Here is a 15,862-nt window from a genome sequence, read left to right as displayed (position 1 = left end):
GAAAGCTTTGATTCTGGTGATAATTACCATATTCGAAATTTCCTTAGTTATAGCCTTACCATACATGGATTGATTTATTACTATAATTATCATATTTGAGATTTCTAAGTTTATAGCCTTACCATACGTGGATTAATTGTGATTGATTACCATAAATACGTTGGGTATTGTCGGCCAGACGAGAAAGAGAAAAACCGGTGGGAGGGGGTGGTGGGAGGTGGGACGAAGAAAAACCGGTTGAAAAAAAATCGGTTGAAAATAAACCGGTTGAAAGTGGGGGGACTATTCAACCAATTCGTCCATCTCTACTCCTAATGGACGAATTGGTTGAATAGTCCCCCCCACTTTCAACCGGTTTATTTTCAACCGGTTTATTTTCAACCGGTTTATTTTCAACCGGTTTTTCTTCGTCCCACCTCCCACCAGCCCCTCCCACCGGTTTTTCTCTTTTCTCGTCTGACCGGCAATACCCAACGTATTTATGGTAATCAATCATAATTAATCCACGCATAGTAATAAATCAATCCAGGTATGGTAAGGTCATAACTCAGGAAATTTTGAATATGGCAATTATATGGTAATAAATTTAAATTACCCCAAAGGCTATCAATCCAGATATGGTAAGGCCATAACTCGGGAAATATCGAATATGGTAATAAATTTAAATTACCACCAGGTATGGTAAGGCTATCCATGTATAGTAATAAATCATATAGTAATAAATCATAATTAATCCACGTATAGTAATAAATCAATCCAGGTATGGTAAGGTCATAACTCATGAAATTTTGAATATGGTAATAAATTTAAATTACCCCAAAGGCTATCAATCCAGGTATGGTAAGGCCATAAATCGGGAAATATCGAATATGGTAATAAATTTAAATTACCCCAAAGGCTATCAATCCAGGTATGGTAAGGCCATAACTCGGGAAATATCGAATATGGTAATAAATTTAAATTACCACTAGGTATGGTAAGGCTATCCACGTATAGTAATAAATCATATAGTAATAAATCATAATTAATCCACGTATAGTAATAAATCAATCCTGGTATGGTAAGGTCATAACTCAGGAAATTTTGAATATGGTAATTATATGGTAATAAATTTAAATTACCCCAAAGGCTATCAATCCAGGTATGTAAGGCCATAACTCGGGAAATATCGAATATGGTAATAAATTTAAATTATCACCAGGTATGGTAAGGCTATCGATCCAGGTATGGCACGCCCTCACCTGATCACCTATCACAATCTCCAGCCCCACGCACGCACCAAAGAACCCACCCGGCACCAAACGCAGCTCCTCTCGACCCCCTCGAGTAAACGCCGCCACCGTCGTGCGATCTTCCTAACACAGACGCCGTCGCCGCCTCCTTCCCACCTACGGCGTCCCCCACGTCCATGGTGACGGCGCTCGCGTCCTACACTGACCCTCCGCCTCATATAGGTTGGTCGTTGATGGAGTGGGATGTGCCGCTGCGGTTTGGGGAGGCGCAATCACGATCTGGTTGGGATCTCAGTGTGGACTCGTTCTTTACGATGAAGGATGACGCTGCCTCCCTGTCAAATGGGATCGGAGGAAGGGGCTCTACGTCGTGAATGTCGGCGAGGCAGCGGCCGAAGGCGAGCCCGACGGTGAGCACGGATGTTCGTCCCATGAAATAGGCGGCCACGGAGGGCGGATCTGAGGCCACCCCAATCACCGGTGGCCCTTCCTCCCATCGCTCATCGCCTCCATTCTTTCTCTCCTCTAAATCTTTGTCGCCCCTGCCTGATTCTGGCCGACGCCATCCGGCTCTCGCATCGACCACCACCAGCACGGCTGCGGACGAGGCGCAACCGCAGACGCCGCCGCCGCCATCCTAGAGAGGACGGTGGTGGTGATTGGCTGGGTGGTGTCGCTGCCGTGGGAAGAGACGAAGTGATGGTAAAAGTAAGCAGGATCCGATGATTCTTCCGTGGGGATAGCCAAAGTCAAGATGTCGACTACAGACTCGTCACAGACTTGCAGTGAACCTGAATGCGACAAGCCTAATTTGTGGATCGATGGCGGGTCTTGACTTTGTTAGGCCAAGATTGGATGGTTGCGGAGGGTGGTGTGCTTGATTGGGTTCCCATGGAAGAATGTGGCCTCCTCGTGGATCTGGTCATGCCCATCCTAGAGAACATTGTGTCCCTAGCTCCCTCGAGGAGCAAGGACAGTGCAAGCGGCAGCAGGGGGTAGGGGTAGATGTGGGGAGGGATGTCGGCGACTGCTCGAGGTCATCATGATGAAACCCTTGACGTCCCATCTTTATCAATGGAAGTGGAAGAGCACGAAGTCGAGATTGGATAGGAGTTTGAGTTCTTTTTGGCACCGATCGGTTCCCCACTTTAGAGATGTATTTTTTTGCGTGCGAGCAAACAGTGAGTTGATTCTAAAAGGGATAGGCACTTTTCAACAGAAGTGCATGACGGACCAAAAATATGACCTCATTTTATTTGTTTGATAGATATCGTATTATTCGTTGTTGTTCGTTCGGTGAAATTTCCTAATATTTAATTGTTGTGTTTCTAATTAGAGCACCCCATAATCACCCAATATGAGGGGATGATAAATGAAAGATACTGATAATAAATTTTAAAGAGCCCGTGGCAACGCACAGGCGTTATACTAATTAGGAGTAGAGATTGAGATGCATGTCATCTCATTTCTTATGATTTTTCATTCATATAACATTCATATCCCACGAAAAAAAGGCCTGAAAAGACAAGGGAATGGATGGTCGAGGAAGCAGTACTCCCGTACCCCGCATCAGTCTGTTTCGTGCATTTTTTCCTCGTCTTGACGGAATCGTTTTGTCTCGAGTCTCCACGACGGGGACGGACCTCTGTGCTGCGTTAAATGCTTTGTTTTCTGCGAAAAAGAAATCTCATCCTTCCTTCCGCTTCCTCTTCCCCTGACGTATAAATCCCTCTCGGCCACACACATCGACACACAGACACCACACACGCGCGTCGCATTGCGGGCTTTGCACAAGCCCGGAGCCGGAGGCAAGGGTGGATGCTGCCGCGCGTCCTGACCTCTCCCCGTACGTACGCCCATCTTCCCCTCTTCCTGCTCCGCTGTGTGGCTCGCTTCCTTCTTGGGTTGGATTTCTGATCTGGAAAGTGTTCTCCGTTAACACCCGTTCTCTTCCTGTTGTTGCTAATCCGCATCCGAGAAATCTTGGGGAACTTGGCCCGTTGGCCGTGAGATAAGATCGGGGGCCGGAATCGCTCGCCCTTGATGTGGTGAATAGATTCTTGGCTCAACTGAAAAGCCAAGACCTCGCAAAAAGAAAGAAAAGCCAAGAGAAAAGAAAAATCTTGGGGTTACTGTTACTACTTATGACTCATTTGCCTGTGTGATCTTAGCGCGGTTGCCCCCCAGAATCCTGGTTAGGGCGCGACGCGGAGGACGGAAGCTGATGGTTTCTTGTCTTCATTCCTTTTGTTATTTGTTTGTGCAGCCAACCAGAGAGGCAGAGATCGTGTGGCAGATCCCCCCAAAACGAATGAGCTGTTTTGTGCTGTTTGCCCTTTTGCTCTCTTCGTCGGAAACTTAGGGTGCCTCATCTTAGGAGCTTCTTGCAGTTCTAGTACTAGTAGTAGTACTCAGTAGTCAGTACCAGTAGCACGGCTTTTGCAGTAATTAGTGTCAAGCTGATTCTGCAGTAATTACTGCCTAGCCCATTAATTGGGATACATAGGCATATGGTGGGGCATGGCTGTGCAGAGACGCTTATGATCTCATACTATATGTGTGTTGATTCAGTTGTCCTCAACTGAAATATTCTGTTGGTCCGGATCAGACTTTGGTGAGCAGAGCACCACTTCAGCTTTGGTGCCTTGGTGCTTTCTAGCTATACTCTCATGATTCATTGACAAGTGAAACACACTGCATTGCTTTAATCTGCTGACAAATGTGATCATAAGCCAGGACAGCCAAGACATTAGAGCAGAAAATCATAGATTAATTGTCTAAGATCATGCTAAGCGCCTTAAGCTCTTGCTGCCTGTTGATTTTTCTAACGCTTCATGTTGTTGATGTGGGCATCTGCCATCTTAGTTATATTTGGTGGCCAGGTAGTACTAATTAACAAGTGCATACTTGTGTGTAATTATGCGTCATTAAGAGTCCCTTTGGGGACATCTGATAAAAATATACTATGAGTCATGTCAAATATCTATCTAGTTATCTTAGAGGCAAAATAAGTTGAAGAATACTTGCGATATCTTGCAGTTCCATTAGAATAATATGTGTATGGTTTGGTCTCTCATGTGTGTTATTACTGAACCAATTTCAGGTGAATAATCTGGTCTCATGGCGAAGCAACACTATGCAACCAGCAGCCTTGTGATAGGCTATGCCTTGTGCTCGAGCTTGCTGGCGATCATTAACAAGTATGCCGTCACAAAGTTCAATTACCCTGGCCTCCTGACAACGCTACAGTACTTGACATCTGCTGCTGGTGTTTGGGCCCTTGGAAAGCTAGGTTTTCTCTGCCATGACCCCTTCAACCTGGAGACTGCCAAGAAATTTGCACCGGCTGCTATTGTCTTCTACCTCGCCATATTTACAAACACAAACCTCCTTGTTCATGCCAATGTGGACACGTTCATAGTTTTCAGATCCTTGACTCCGCTTTTGGTTGCTATTGCTGACACAACCTTCCGGAAGCAACCATGCCCTTCCAAGCTCACATTTTCATCCCTTGTTATCATATTGGGAGGAGCGGTTGGCTATGTGATTACAGATTCTGCATTCAGCCTCACAGCATACTCTTGGGCGCTTGCCTATCTGGTGACAATAACAGCTGAGATGGTGTACATCAAGCATATTGTGACGAATCTGGGTCTAAACACATGGGGTTTTGTGCTGTATAACAACCTTCTTTCCTTGATGATATCCCCCATCTTTTGGTTTTTGACAGGGGAGCACAAGTCGGTCTTCTCAGCAGTCGAATCACGTGTTGAGGGTTGGTTCCAGCTCGATGCCTTTGTCGCGGTGGCATTGTCATGCTTGTTTGGGTTACTCATCAGCTTCTTTGGCTTTGCGGCTAGGAAAGCAATCTCAGCCACGGCATTCACGGTGACTGGGGTTGTGAACAAGTTCCTCACAGTGGCAATCAATGTGACGATCTGGGACAAGCACGCCAGTGCATTTGGTTTGGTTAGCCTGCTATTCACTCTTGCTGGTGGAGTACTCTATCAGCAATCAGTTACTGCAAAAGGAAATATTGCATCAGCTCAGCGTGAAACGGCATCGGAGCAACTTAAGGATGAAAGTGACGGTGCTGAGTATGATGAGGAGAAACAGAAGCTTATTTCATCTGGAGTGCCTAGTGCATGAAGAGTGCCATTCTTAGCTTTAGGTCGACAGGTTTGTCCTTTAATTTTGCTTAATAGGCCCTTTGCAACAGAACCATACAATAGGCAGTGCCAGTGGTAGTACACAATATTTCCTTTACAACTAGAAGGCCCTTTCTCTCTGTGTTACTCATTTCTACTGGAAGAAAACTAGATTAAATTACTGTTTTATGGTAGGAGTGATGCACGTTGTAAACTTGTAATACAATACCTATATGGATATCTCATATTATTCTTGATAATTATATATTGGCCATTGGTGCCTTTTGTGGTAACAAAAAACAACAAAGAAAGGGAATTTGCGTCCAGATGCTTTGGAGCAAGCAAGCATTGGGACATGCAAATATTAAAGAGGCATATACAATATCCTTGGAACAAGCTGTGGTATACTTGCGGAAGTCGGGCAACGATGTTTCTTAACATGGTTTTGCCTGAACTCTTGATGGGAGGCGTAATCCAGGTAAGGCGAAGAGGCCAAGCTTATGACCATGTCCCCGGTGACGGAGTCAATTGATGTTTCGGATAGTCGTGCTTATGTTGTAACCTTGGTAGCATGGATCCCTTCACAGAGTTTATGGCATTCCTCGACAGAAAAGTAGCACTAGGTCACCCTTGAGGGTTAGAGAGTTCATTCAAATGGAAGAGATGTACTTCCTCCGTTTCAAAATAATTGAAATTTTAGGATTGTCCTAAGTCAAACTTCATTAAGTTTTACCAAGTCTATATAAAATTTATCAACATCTACAAAATAAAATTTACTTCATTAGATTCATTATGAAATGAATTTTCATATTATATATATTTGATATTGTAGGTCTTTGCGGATTTTTCAATAGACTTGGTCAAACTTAAAAAAAGTTTGACTAAGAAAAATTGTAGAACTTCAATTATTTTGGAACGGAGGGAGTATTAAAGTACATGTACCCATAGAGTGTTCTTCAACAGGCTCAAGGCCATGCACGAATCACCCATAACTGGAAGCATTTAGTCTAATCTGGTCTGTACACTTGGTCCATGAGAGGGAGGGGTTACTTTGTCCATGGTGCATGGTGGACTGTAGCTAGGTGTCTCTCTTCCCCCTAGTAGGCTTGACTGACTTGAAGCATTGACTTTCTCTTTTATACTTGCATTTCTTTCTCCTCTCATCCTTGGCATGTGACAATCAGACAATGTTGCCATTATGCAGATAGCTTGTGAGTGCAAAAATAAATCTTGAGTAGATTATAAGGAACAACATATTGTTTCCAATAGTGATTCAGCTTCCTCCCCTCTCTTTTTTTCGTCGAATGCAGCAGCACCATCACTGGATAGAGAAAGCATGTATCTTCTTTTATTTTCTATACAGTACACAGGGTAATATCCCAGAAAACGTCAGTGCTTGATATATACATCGGCTACTGCCCCCCCCCCCCCCCTTATTTTGGAACGGAGAGAGTACATGGTAAGCCATTACCCCACAAGCAGCACCCCTTAGCAGACACAGGCAAATTTACAATGCGTATATGTACCACTGAAATATTCGATCCTTTCCTTTCCACATGGGTTTGTCCAATCTTAGTTTGAAGCTTTGCAGATACTGAAGAAGTAAAGACACCAAAAGCATGCTATGATAGCGAAGAAGACGAGGAAGACTCCTATGACTTTAATCTCCTCAACCATGGACAGCAAAAGCACCAGGGCAGTGGCAAGCAGAGGAATCAAATACCATTTGATGGTATTGTGCATGCTGATTCGAGAGATAAAACTCCTAGCCATGAAATGTGAAGACCAGCCCTCCAATTGATGGTCAACTACTGACCTGACAACAAGATCTCGTTGCTCTCCAAATGCTTGGAAATCGCCCATCTTCTTTGTGTATGTGAAAAATGGAGATCCATCAGTCAGGTTACCATAAACTTTTTCGATGTCACGAATGGCCGGCCAATCTTTGCCACTGGGAACTAACATGCCAAGCAGTTCCTCCGTGCCAAATACAGTCAACGTCTGTAGCACTGAAGCGTGCCCTGTCAACCAATCTGGAAGCCTTGTGAGCTCTCTGTCTACTATGCGGAGGTGCTTTACACATCTGAGTCCCTTCACATCTTGCAGCCCAGAGCAGCCAATGACCATCAGGACTTCAAGTGATGGAAGATTGAAGACAGTAGTAAGAGTTTTGCTGTCTTGCACAATTAACTCTTTGAGCATGGGTAGGTTGCCAATTACTATGAGGCTACCAGCAGCAACAACCTTCATGCTTGTCAGTTGTTTGGAGTACTCAAGGCAAGCTGGGAATGACTCTATGTTGGGGCAGCTATCTAGATGAAACTTGATCAGGGAAGGAAAGTCACCAGCTTGGAATCCTGTCCATGACTCCAACTTGTCCATGTCATCTACATGGAGATGCTCTAGCTTCAGAAATGCTGGTCCTGTGTACCGCCCTCGCTGAATGGTGAGCAACTTGGAAAAGCCAGTTATGGTGAGAAACTTGAGTTGAGGTAGCTGTCCGAGACAAGGGAGGCTCTCACAGAATTTGCAATCAGCAAGAACCAGCCGTTGGAGACTGGGGAGCTGCGGCAACCAATCTGGAAATAATCGCCCGTGGTAACTTGCTATTTTGAGAGACTCTAGGCATCCGGGTGGGCAGAGACTGTTAAGAACTCCATGGAGCCTTCTAGCTTCTGCCGCTGGTACGTGTAGATGCATATCACTGGTGCTACCACATAGATCAAGCTGTGTGAGGTGAGACTTCATCTCCAGTGCAGCTTCTTGTGCCCTGGTAAACTGCACAACTCTGTCTATCTTCAGTATCTGGAGGCTTCTCAAAGAATTCATATGTTCCAGGTCTTCCAATGGCCACCCACTGACATCTTTCTCAGTTACTTCCTTATGATTCACTATGAAACCACACAGAGTAGTTAGCTGCTTCAAGTCTACCAAGCTTGGCAAGACAAGCTGTGGCGCTGATCCTTCAAGATCGAGGCACTGCAAGTTGTGCAGCTTACTGATTCCCTCTGGCAGAGAATGAAGCCCATTGCAACACCGGAGGAGCAAGAATTGCAGATTTCTGAGGCTCTCAATGGACTCTGGAAGTTCCATGATTTGAGTCAGAGAAAGATTTAAGAGCCTAAGGTGATGGAGAAGTGCTATTGACCCTGGAATGTGCCTAATACCGGTGCCAGTAAGGTCCAACACTCTCAAATATCTCCGCCCCATAAACACTTTGTCCAGGCCACGGTCAGCCAAGGGATTCTTGCAGATAACTGTCCTGAACCTTGTCAGATTTCCTGCTTCTTCAATACTAGATGCCCACTTGTTCTTCCCAAACCACCGGTGCTTAATTAAGAGTTGCAAAACAGACCTGACACAGCCATGTACCGTGCATCTTGTCATGTCAGCAGAGCCAATCTCAGGCTCCAGAAGGTTTGTGAGTACCAGCTCCCTGTAAAAGCGGTCTGCGATATCTTGAGGATCGCAGTCATTTTCTTCTTCGATGATAAAGCCCTCTGCTATCCACATCTGAGTAACAACATGCTGGCTAATCACAAAGCCTTCTGGGAGCTGCAGGCAGTAAAGGAAACATAGCTTCAAACGGTATGGCAAATTACTGTATGCCATGTAGACAGGCCCACTCAGTTTCTTCATCCCACCAGGAATGTCCTCCAGATCCAAGGACCACAGTTCACTTTCATTAACCTGCTGCCACTCCGCCTGTGTTGGGTCCTTGGTTGCTAGGACACCGCCGATAATCTTGATAGCCAGTGGGACCTTGTTACACCTCTGGATAATTGTTATCACAATTTCCCTCAAGTTCTCCTTATCATGTTCCTTGTCCAGGCCAGCACTAGCACAGAGCAGAGTCCAGCAGTCTTGGAAAGGCCATTCCTGCATATTATGAATGTAGCTACGATTCATTCCTGCTGCAACACTCTGGTCTCGAGTTATGATCAGAATTCGGCTTCCATGCTTTACAAACGAGAGGTCTTCCAGGAAACTCTCATGGTTATGGTGACTGGATATATCATCAAGAACCAGTAAGAATCTCTTCCCTTCAAGCATTACAGCCAACATGTCCATAATTTTCTCCCTACTTTGTTCTTCTGTTCCAGGTTTCCCACCAGCGGCACGTGCGGCCACGGACAGTAACCCCGCACCAGTTGACTCTTTGGAACCATCTACCCATATAGTTGTATTGAAAACATTTCTCGTGTAGCAATCATCATATACCTTTCGTGCCAATGCAGTCTTGCCAATTCCACAGCACCCAACTATGGCAACAACAGTGCTGGAGCTTTGGCTGTCAGTCAAAATATCAATCAACTTCATCTTTTCCTGCTCTAGGTTTCCCAGGCTACTAGAGTTAGTGGACGGGCTCCCGGAAAATTTACTTATCCAATCGTGTCGCTGCCAGTCCATTTGTATAAGGTCTTGTTCCCGTCCCCGCTGTAAAACCGCACGCACTTTCTTGTCCAGCTTTTCAATATTGGCGTTCAATTTCTTCTCTGTCCTATGGACAGCTGGTGATCGTAAGAGCCAACGGAGAATCTGTTCAGGTTGATTTTTTTTGTTAGTGATCAGAAAAGAAAAGAAATAACAAGGATCTATTCAGGTTCAATTTCTTGTCTGTCATATTAAAAGGCTTACAAAATCCAGACAAAATGCTGATACTAGTACACAAGACAAGGCTTATCGACATACTTTCACATACCATTCAGCTGTAAATCACTTTGGAGACAACTCATCTCAAGTGAAGCTAAACTAAATATTTCAAATTGGGAAAACATATTGTTCCAGCAAGACTTGGGATTTCATCAGTATTTCAAAGGGTATGCATAATTTCTCCAATAATAACTCTTGGGCAGGTGTCTTACATTTTTTTTCAGTATTGCACAGTTGCACTTTCCGATTTGTCCGTTTATTCTTTCTGTCACTGAGTGTACTATTAATTTTTGTGACTTTATATATACTTGAAACAATCATGTACTCCGTGAAGAAATATAAGAGCATTTAGATCACTACTCACTTATATTTTATTTACAAAGGGAGTAACTCTTTGGACTGCATTGTACAGGCATGGCTTCCACCATGTAGAAGTCATGATGCGTTTTTCTTTCCCTGCAGTCATGCTGAATTATGCGGACAAGAGATGAAAAGTGTGTTCGATGTACATATCTGATATTGAGAATCCAACTATAAAAGAACATGGGCCTTGTGTGGAATTAATGGAGGAGAAATACAGGGATTTCGCAAGGTCAAAAATGAATTTGAAAGTGCCATTCATGCTCAACGACTGCATGAGTAAGATACTTGACACGCAATCTATCAAAACCAAAAGCACTTACTGATGGTCTCCTAGCCTCCTCCGGCGACGGCTGCTGCTCCTTCTCCTTCTCCACGTGAGCCTCCAGATCGTCCACCGCGTCGTCCCAGGCGTACGCGGCCTCCTGGTACGCCACCAGCCACGCCGTGGTGGCCTTGCGGCTCGTCGCCCTCGCCTCTGCGCCGGTGACCTTGCTCTTCCTGTCTGTCGCCGTCTCCGCCGGTGGCTGGAGCGTGCTAGTCGTCGGCCGTCGCCTCCGCAGCGGCCGAGTGGCCACGGCGCGGCTCAGGGAGGGGCTCACGTCGGCCATCACCGGACGGCGTTTGTCAGATTGTCGTTGGCCACTGCCGTCGGCTCGTCCGCCGGGCGCAACTTCCTTGTGTTCTGCTGTTGAGGGATTGTGCTGCGTCCATTGACTTGCCAACAAGGCTTGGTGCACGTCTCTCCAGCCAAAATAGTTTAGTCGTTAAATTTCAGTGATCCACAGGCTGTTTTCTCTTTTCAAATCTAATTGAAGAGCCAACGACGTGTTTTGTCCCTCCAATCGACATGGCACCCCCGTCCCACATAGCTTACCGTGATATTGTCTATCCTGCTCGCTATGTTTTTTTTTCTTCGCGGGTTGCTTAGGCCTTCCACTATGTTACCGGTGCCATACTAGTCAAAAAGGTGCCGCATTATCACCGGTGCCCAAAGAAAAATTTATGGCACCAGCTTCACCAGGGAGGGCACCGCTCAGTGTAGGGCACCGTTCAGTGTAAAATAAGGAATAAACAAGTCCATTGATCTAGCTATCAGTGATTTTCTGGCCAGCTATGCAGAGTTTGGCATCAGAGCAAGTAGCTGCTCTGATGCCCATATTTTTTTTGGCTTCAGCTGAGCAATGTAGGGCATCGGTGCCAAAATGTTGGAAAGTGAATTTGACACCTCTTTTGGCATACATGGTAAGTGGAACCAATGATATACACATCTCTTTTGAACAATTTGAATTGTACTAAAGCAGCATCAATTAATTTGGATCGGAGGAAGTATCATTTTCTGCTCATATCAGTGGCTTAGGAGTTTGGAAAGAGAGAAACGCTAGGGTCTTCCACAACAAGGCGTCAATGCCTTCCATTGTTATTGATAAACATCAAATGGGAGGCCAAAAATTGGGTTCTCGCTGAGGTTAAGCATTTGAGCACAATCATGCTGTGAGAGTAGCCTTTTTTCATTTGTTGGAGCGTAAGGGACCTCATGAACCTTGTTCCTATTCTCCTTTATCAGTGAGATGAGGCAAAATTTATCTCTGTTTTTTTTAAAACGAGCTAGTTCATTGCCCTTTGTTGTGAACCCATCTTTCATTTTTGACCTAGATTCGCCACTATGTAACTCATCGGATCTCATTATTTAGTACCATTCGTCATATTTCAAAATTGTTCACCATATACCTCGCAAGAAAAACTATTCATGATATAGATGGGTTTTCCGAACAACGTTCGTGGACTAGCATGTCTATTGTGGTGCACAACACAAGCGGCAAACACACATGTGACATGTGGGGATGAGGGGGTGTCGTGCACAAGCTGATGGGGCATTGATAGAAATACAACATAGAAAGGCTGGGTATGTTTACGATCGAAGCCTTCCAGTGAAGAAAGTTTTTCTAGAAGTACAAAATAACATATGGGCGCACAAGTAACTGAGCTCATGGAAGTTGGTGGCGAGTTTGGAATGGTGATGTCACATTTCACATCAAAAGATTGAAGTGTCTTAGGGATTTTGAGGCCATTAACTTCCAAATGGCTCACGTCTTTTGGAGTAAAGTTGGGGAGGATCATAAGTACTACTTGTCTAACTGTAGGCTTGTGTCCGGGAAGAAAGAATTTGGTGGGATGGGTGTTCCTAACCTTAGGGATTTTGATATGGCTATGCTTGCTTCCTGGAACAGGAGATATTTTGATAACCGTCCAGATGACTGGAAAACTTTGCTAGATTATATTTATAAGTATAGTAATACTAGCCTCAATCTGCTATGGACCATAATTGAGGTGGGATCACCTTTTTGGAGGGGTCTTAACTGGGCTCTATCAGCTGCAAAACCTTTCTATTGATGGAAAGTTGGCAATGGTCAGAGAATTTCCTTTTGGCTTGATGTTTGCTGTGGTGAATTTTCACTTAAAACTAGATTTTGTGATTTGTTCATGATCTGTCAGCAACAAAATGCTTCTATCGCTCAGGTTTGGGATGGCTTTGAGCTAATACTCACTTTCACAAGATGTGTAGATGAGCATTTGTATATGCTGATTGGATTGAGTTGGTTAGCTTGGTGGAAAAAGTTGATCTTACTGGTAGGGGGGATACTCATGTTTGGTTGCTTGAGACTTCTCGGGTTTATTCTGTTAAATCATTTTATAAGATGATTAGCTTTGGAGGTATTTCTCATGAGCTTGAAGATTATATATGGAAAATTAAAATCCCTCCAAATATTCATGTTTTAGGGTGGCTGATCTTTAATAATAAGAGTTTAACTAGAGATAATCTAGCTAAGAGGCGTCATGTGGCTGACCTATCTTGTGTTTTATGTAATGAAGCAGAAAGCATTCAACACTCAACGGGAGGGGCGTTTTGGCTCCCAGGAGCACATGCTCCCGGGTGAACAGTAACACGAAAAAAGAGTAAATGTTTTCAAAAAATTCTGAAATTTTTGTGGATGTTAGTGTTAGTGTTGCAAGGATGCTTGATAATTTTCATGCGAAACGGAGCAGCAGTGTTTTGTTGGTGAAAAAACAAATTTGGGGTGACATTTGGGGGTAACATTTGGTGTTCATTTTGTTTTTTCTGCACAGGCCAAAATGCTTAACCTTTTTGCCACAAAATTTGCAGGTACCATTTGGATGTGACTAACAACACATAAATTTTTTGTCTTGACATTTTTGACATTTAAAAAATTGTTTTTGGGCCCGGGAGCACGTGCTCCCGGGAGCCGAATTGAATTTCCGTTCAACTTGTTTTTGGTTGCATTGTTGCATGGCAAACTTGGAAAATCATAGCTGCAGTTCTTGCTATACCTATGCCATGCTGCTTTGATAATTTGTCCCACTACTGGAAGAAAGATAAGAAGGTTGTTGTAGTTAACATTTTTACTTCTACTACTTTGTGGGGCTTATGGCTTCTTCGAAATGAATTTGTGTTTCAGGGCGAAGCATAAAATGTTTTCTAATGATCATGGGGGCGCTGGTGCATCAATGGAAGGCGCTCTGCGTCGATGCTCAGGCTGCACTGCTCCTGAAATGTCTTCGTCTGCTTGACCACCATCAAGGAGAGCTGCTTAGGATAGCATGGGGTGATTTATACGCTAAGTAGTCTTATCTAGGAGCCTGATCATGTGATCTTTGTGCTCCTGTTTGAACCTCCTAGTGTTCTATGCAACAAAAGTTCAGTGAAAAAACTGTAATAAGTCGTTTCTACCGGAGCTACTATGAGTCTGTGACTGTGGCCGAGAGCTATGAGCTGTGCCAGTTTGGTGCTTTTGTCTCTGCTTTTTAATAAAAGTAGTGGGCAGGGGGAAACCCATTCGATTCAAAAAAAGAGGTTTTAAGTGTCCCCTCGAGGGCTTCTTTGACTCGAAGGATTTTCAGTGGAGTTTTAGAGGACTCGAATCCTTAGAATTTTCTTCTACATGGGTTAGTTGATCTATAGTATTGCCATCCATGGATATTTTTCAAGGATTCAATTGCACTAGATTTCATAGCAAAAAATACCATCCACTCCAACCAATGGTGAATAATCCTAATTATATTTCCTTCGTACCATGAAACATCCATGTGATGTTGTAGTATTCACAAGATGGTGTAACATTCTATTCCCCAGCTTTCACATGTCCTTTAGAAATCCTACGGATCAAAGAAACCATTAATACAGTCGTGCTAAATAATCTTGAATAGTTTTTTCTAAGGCATAGGCCCTGAGTAGTTAAGATCACATCGACGATTTCTTCTTAATATTTATCTAGCTCATTTCAGCTGTCACAGATTCCCAGGATTAAGTTGCGGAAGCTGTAGGTCAGATCTTCAAACCTCCATTGTGCGAATCGTGGAGACATGGGAAGGTTCCATGATTGACGATTAATTAATTGTTTGTCACTACTCGATTTGTCATTAAAGCCCCCTCCCCCAGTTTGTGTCCGATTTGCGAGAAAAAATACGTTCGGATCAGTCTGTGCAGGACCGCGTTGGATGACAAAACACGTCCGGATCACGCAGTCCGGACGGCTGCAAGGGTTTGAGGGTTGGCGGTGGAGATGGCCTAACATTCTATTTCCAAGTTCCCTGTATTCTTATATTTTGGAAATCAAAAAGACTCTGAAATCGGTGACCACGCTTAATAGTCCTGAGTAGTTGAGTTCACATGACAATAGGAGTTGAGATCACATCGATGATGTCTTCTTAATATCTAGTAGCCCATTTGAGCTGTCACATATTCCCGTTATCAGATCTGCGGGTTCGTTAATTTGAACCTGCTATGTGGGAGGGTTGTGGAGGAGATATGGGAAGGTTCCATCCAGTAGTACAAGAGCCGTATGCATCTTTCTGATGCAGAGGCTGGGGTAATACCCTTTTTAAAAAAAAAGTAGTACAAGAGCCGATGATTGACGATTAATAAATCATTTGTCACTACTCGATTTGTCATTAAAACTTCTCCGGTCGAGCTGGCCGGCTCACGATCGTCAGGAATCTTGTCAGAAGACGATTATTTCTTGTGAGCCTCCCGACTACAGAGTTGACCCGCAAAGGGTGACAAGTCACGACCTTACGCAGAACAGGACCATCGCGCTCTGACACAAATCACACCATCTTGATCCAAAGCGGGGTAAGCTAATGCCAATGCTTTGTTTGTGAGTTCAACCCCGCATTCTTGATCCTCATCTCCGATAAACCCCGCAAAAGTTCACCTGGAAGGCCGGAACGCCATTGCAGATCCACAAGCGCTCCCATTCACCAACAGCGGCGGCTCCGGTGTTCCTGTTGGTACTGCCAGTTAGTAGTGTCCATCCATTCCTTGCTCTCTAGCTAGCATACTGTAAGTAGGTTGGCTTTCGCGCAGCAGAGATTATGTTGTCGCCGTACAGAGATTTTGAAACTGGTGGCCGTTCTTTGCAGGGATAACATGGAGAGCACCGTGATTTT

The 15,862-nt window shown here is 44.3% G+C and overlaps 2 protein-coding genes across 4 annotated transcripts; one reads left to right on the top strand and one right to left on the bottom strand.

Moving 5' to 3' along the window:
• Nucleotides 1-2,857: 2,857 nt before the first annotated feature.
• LOC123111689 (GDP-fucose transporter 1) lies at nucleotides 2,858-5,643 on the top strand. Of its 3 annotated transcripts, none has more exons than XM_044532535.1 (2): nucleotides 2,858-3,078; nucleotides 4,336-5,643. In XM_044532535.1, the coding sequence occupies exon 2, from the start codon at nucleotides 4,353-4,355 to the stop codon at nucleotides 5,379-5,381; it is 1,029 nt and encodes a 342-aa protein (XP_044388470.1). In that variant the 5' UTR covers nucleotides 2,858-3,078; nucleotides 4,336-4,352; the 3' UTR covers nucleotides 5,382-5,643. The 3 variants fall into 3 exon arrangements, with proteins under 3 accessions (XP_044388470.1, XP_044388472.1, XP_044388471.1); XM_044532537.1 differs by having other exon boundaries at nucleotides 2,947-3,082; XM_044532536.1 differs by having other exon boundaries at nucleotides 3,004-3,153.
• Nucleotides 5,644-6,826: 1,183 nt separating this feature from the next.
• Nucleotides 6,827-11,060, bottom strand: LOC123111688 (disease resistance protein RGA2). Its single transcript, XM_044532534.1, has 2 exons — nucleotides 10,717-11,060; nucleotides 6,827-9,919 (listed from the first exon to the last, which is right to left on the bottom strand). Exons 1-2 carry the CDS (start codon nucleotides 11,002-11,004, stop codon nucleotides 6,953-6,955), a joined length of 3,255 nt encoding a protein of 1,084 aa, XP_044388469.1. The 5' UTR covers nucleotides 11,005-11,060; the 3' UTR covers nucleotides 6,827-6,952.
• Between the last annotated feature and the right edge of the window lie 4,802 nt (nucleotides 11,061-15,862).

The sequence above is a fragment of the Triticum aestivum genome, chromosome 5B (assembly GCF_018294505.1).
Source record: "Triticum aestivum cultivar Chinese Spring chromosome 5B, IWGSC CS RefSeq v2.1, whole genome shotgun sequence".
NCBI classification, from domain to species: domain Eukaryota; kingdom Viridiplantae; phylum Streptophyta; class Magnoliopsida; order Poales; family Poaceae; genus Triticum; species Triticum aestivum.
This window is presented reverse-complemented; position numbering and strand designations above follow the sequence as displayed.

What these genes read in the sequence shown, in the direction of transcription:
- LOC123111688 (XM_044532534.1), bottom strand. Translation starts at nt 11,004, where the DNA reads ATGGCCGACGTGAGCCCCTCCCTGAGCCGCGCCGTGGCCACTCGGCCG. An exon ending in AGGAGGCTAGGAGACCATCA is followed by an intron (nt 9,920 to 10,716) that starts GTAAGTGCTTTT and finishes CAACCTGAACAG; the next exon opens with ATTCTCCGTTGGCTCTTACG.
- LOC123111689 (XM_044532535.1), top strand. Translation starts at nt 4,353, where the DNA reads ATGGCGAAGCAACACTATGCAACCAGCAGCCTTGTGATAGGCTATGCC.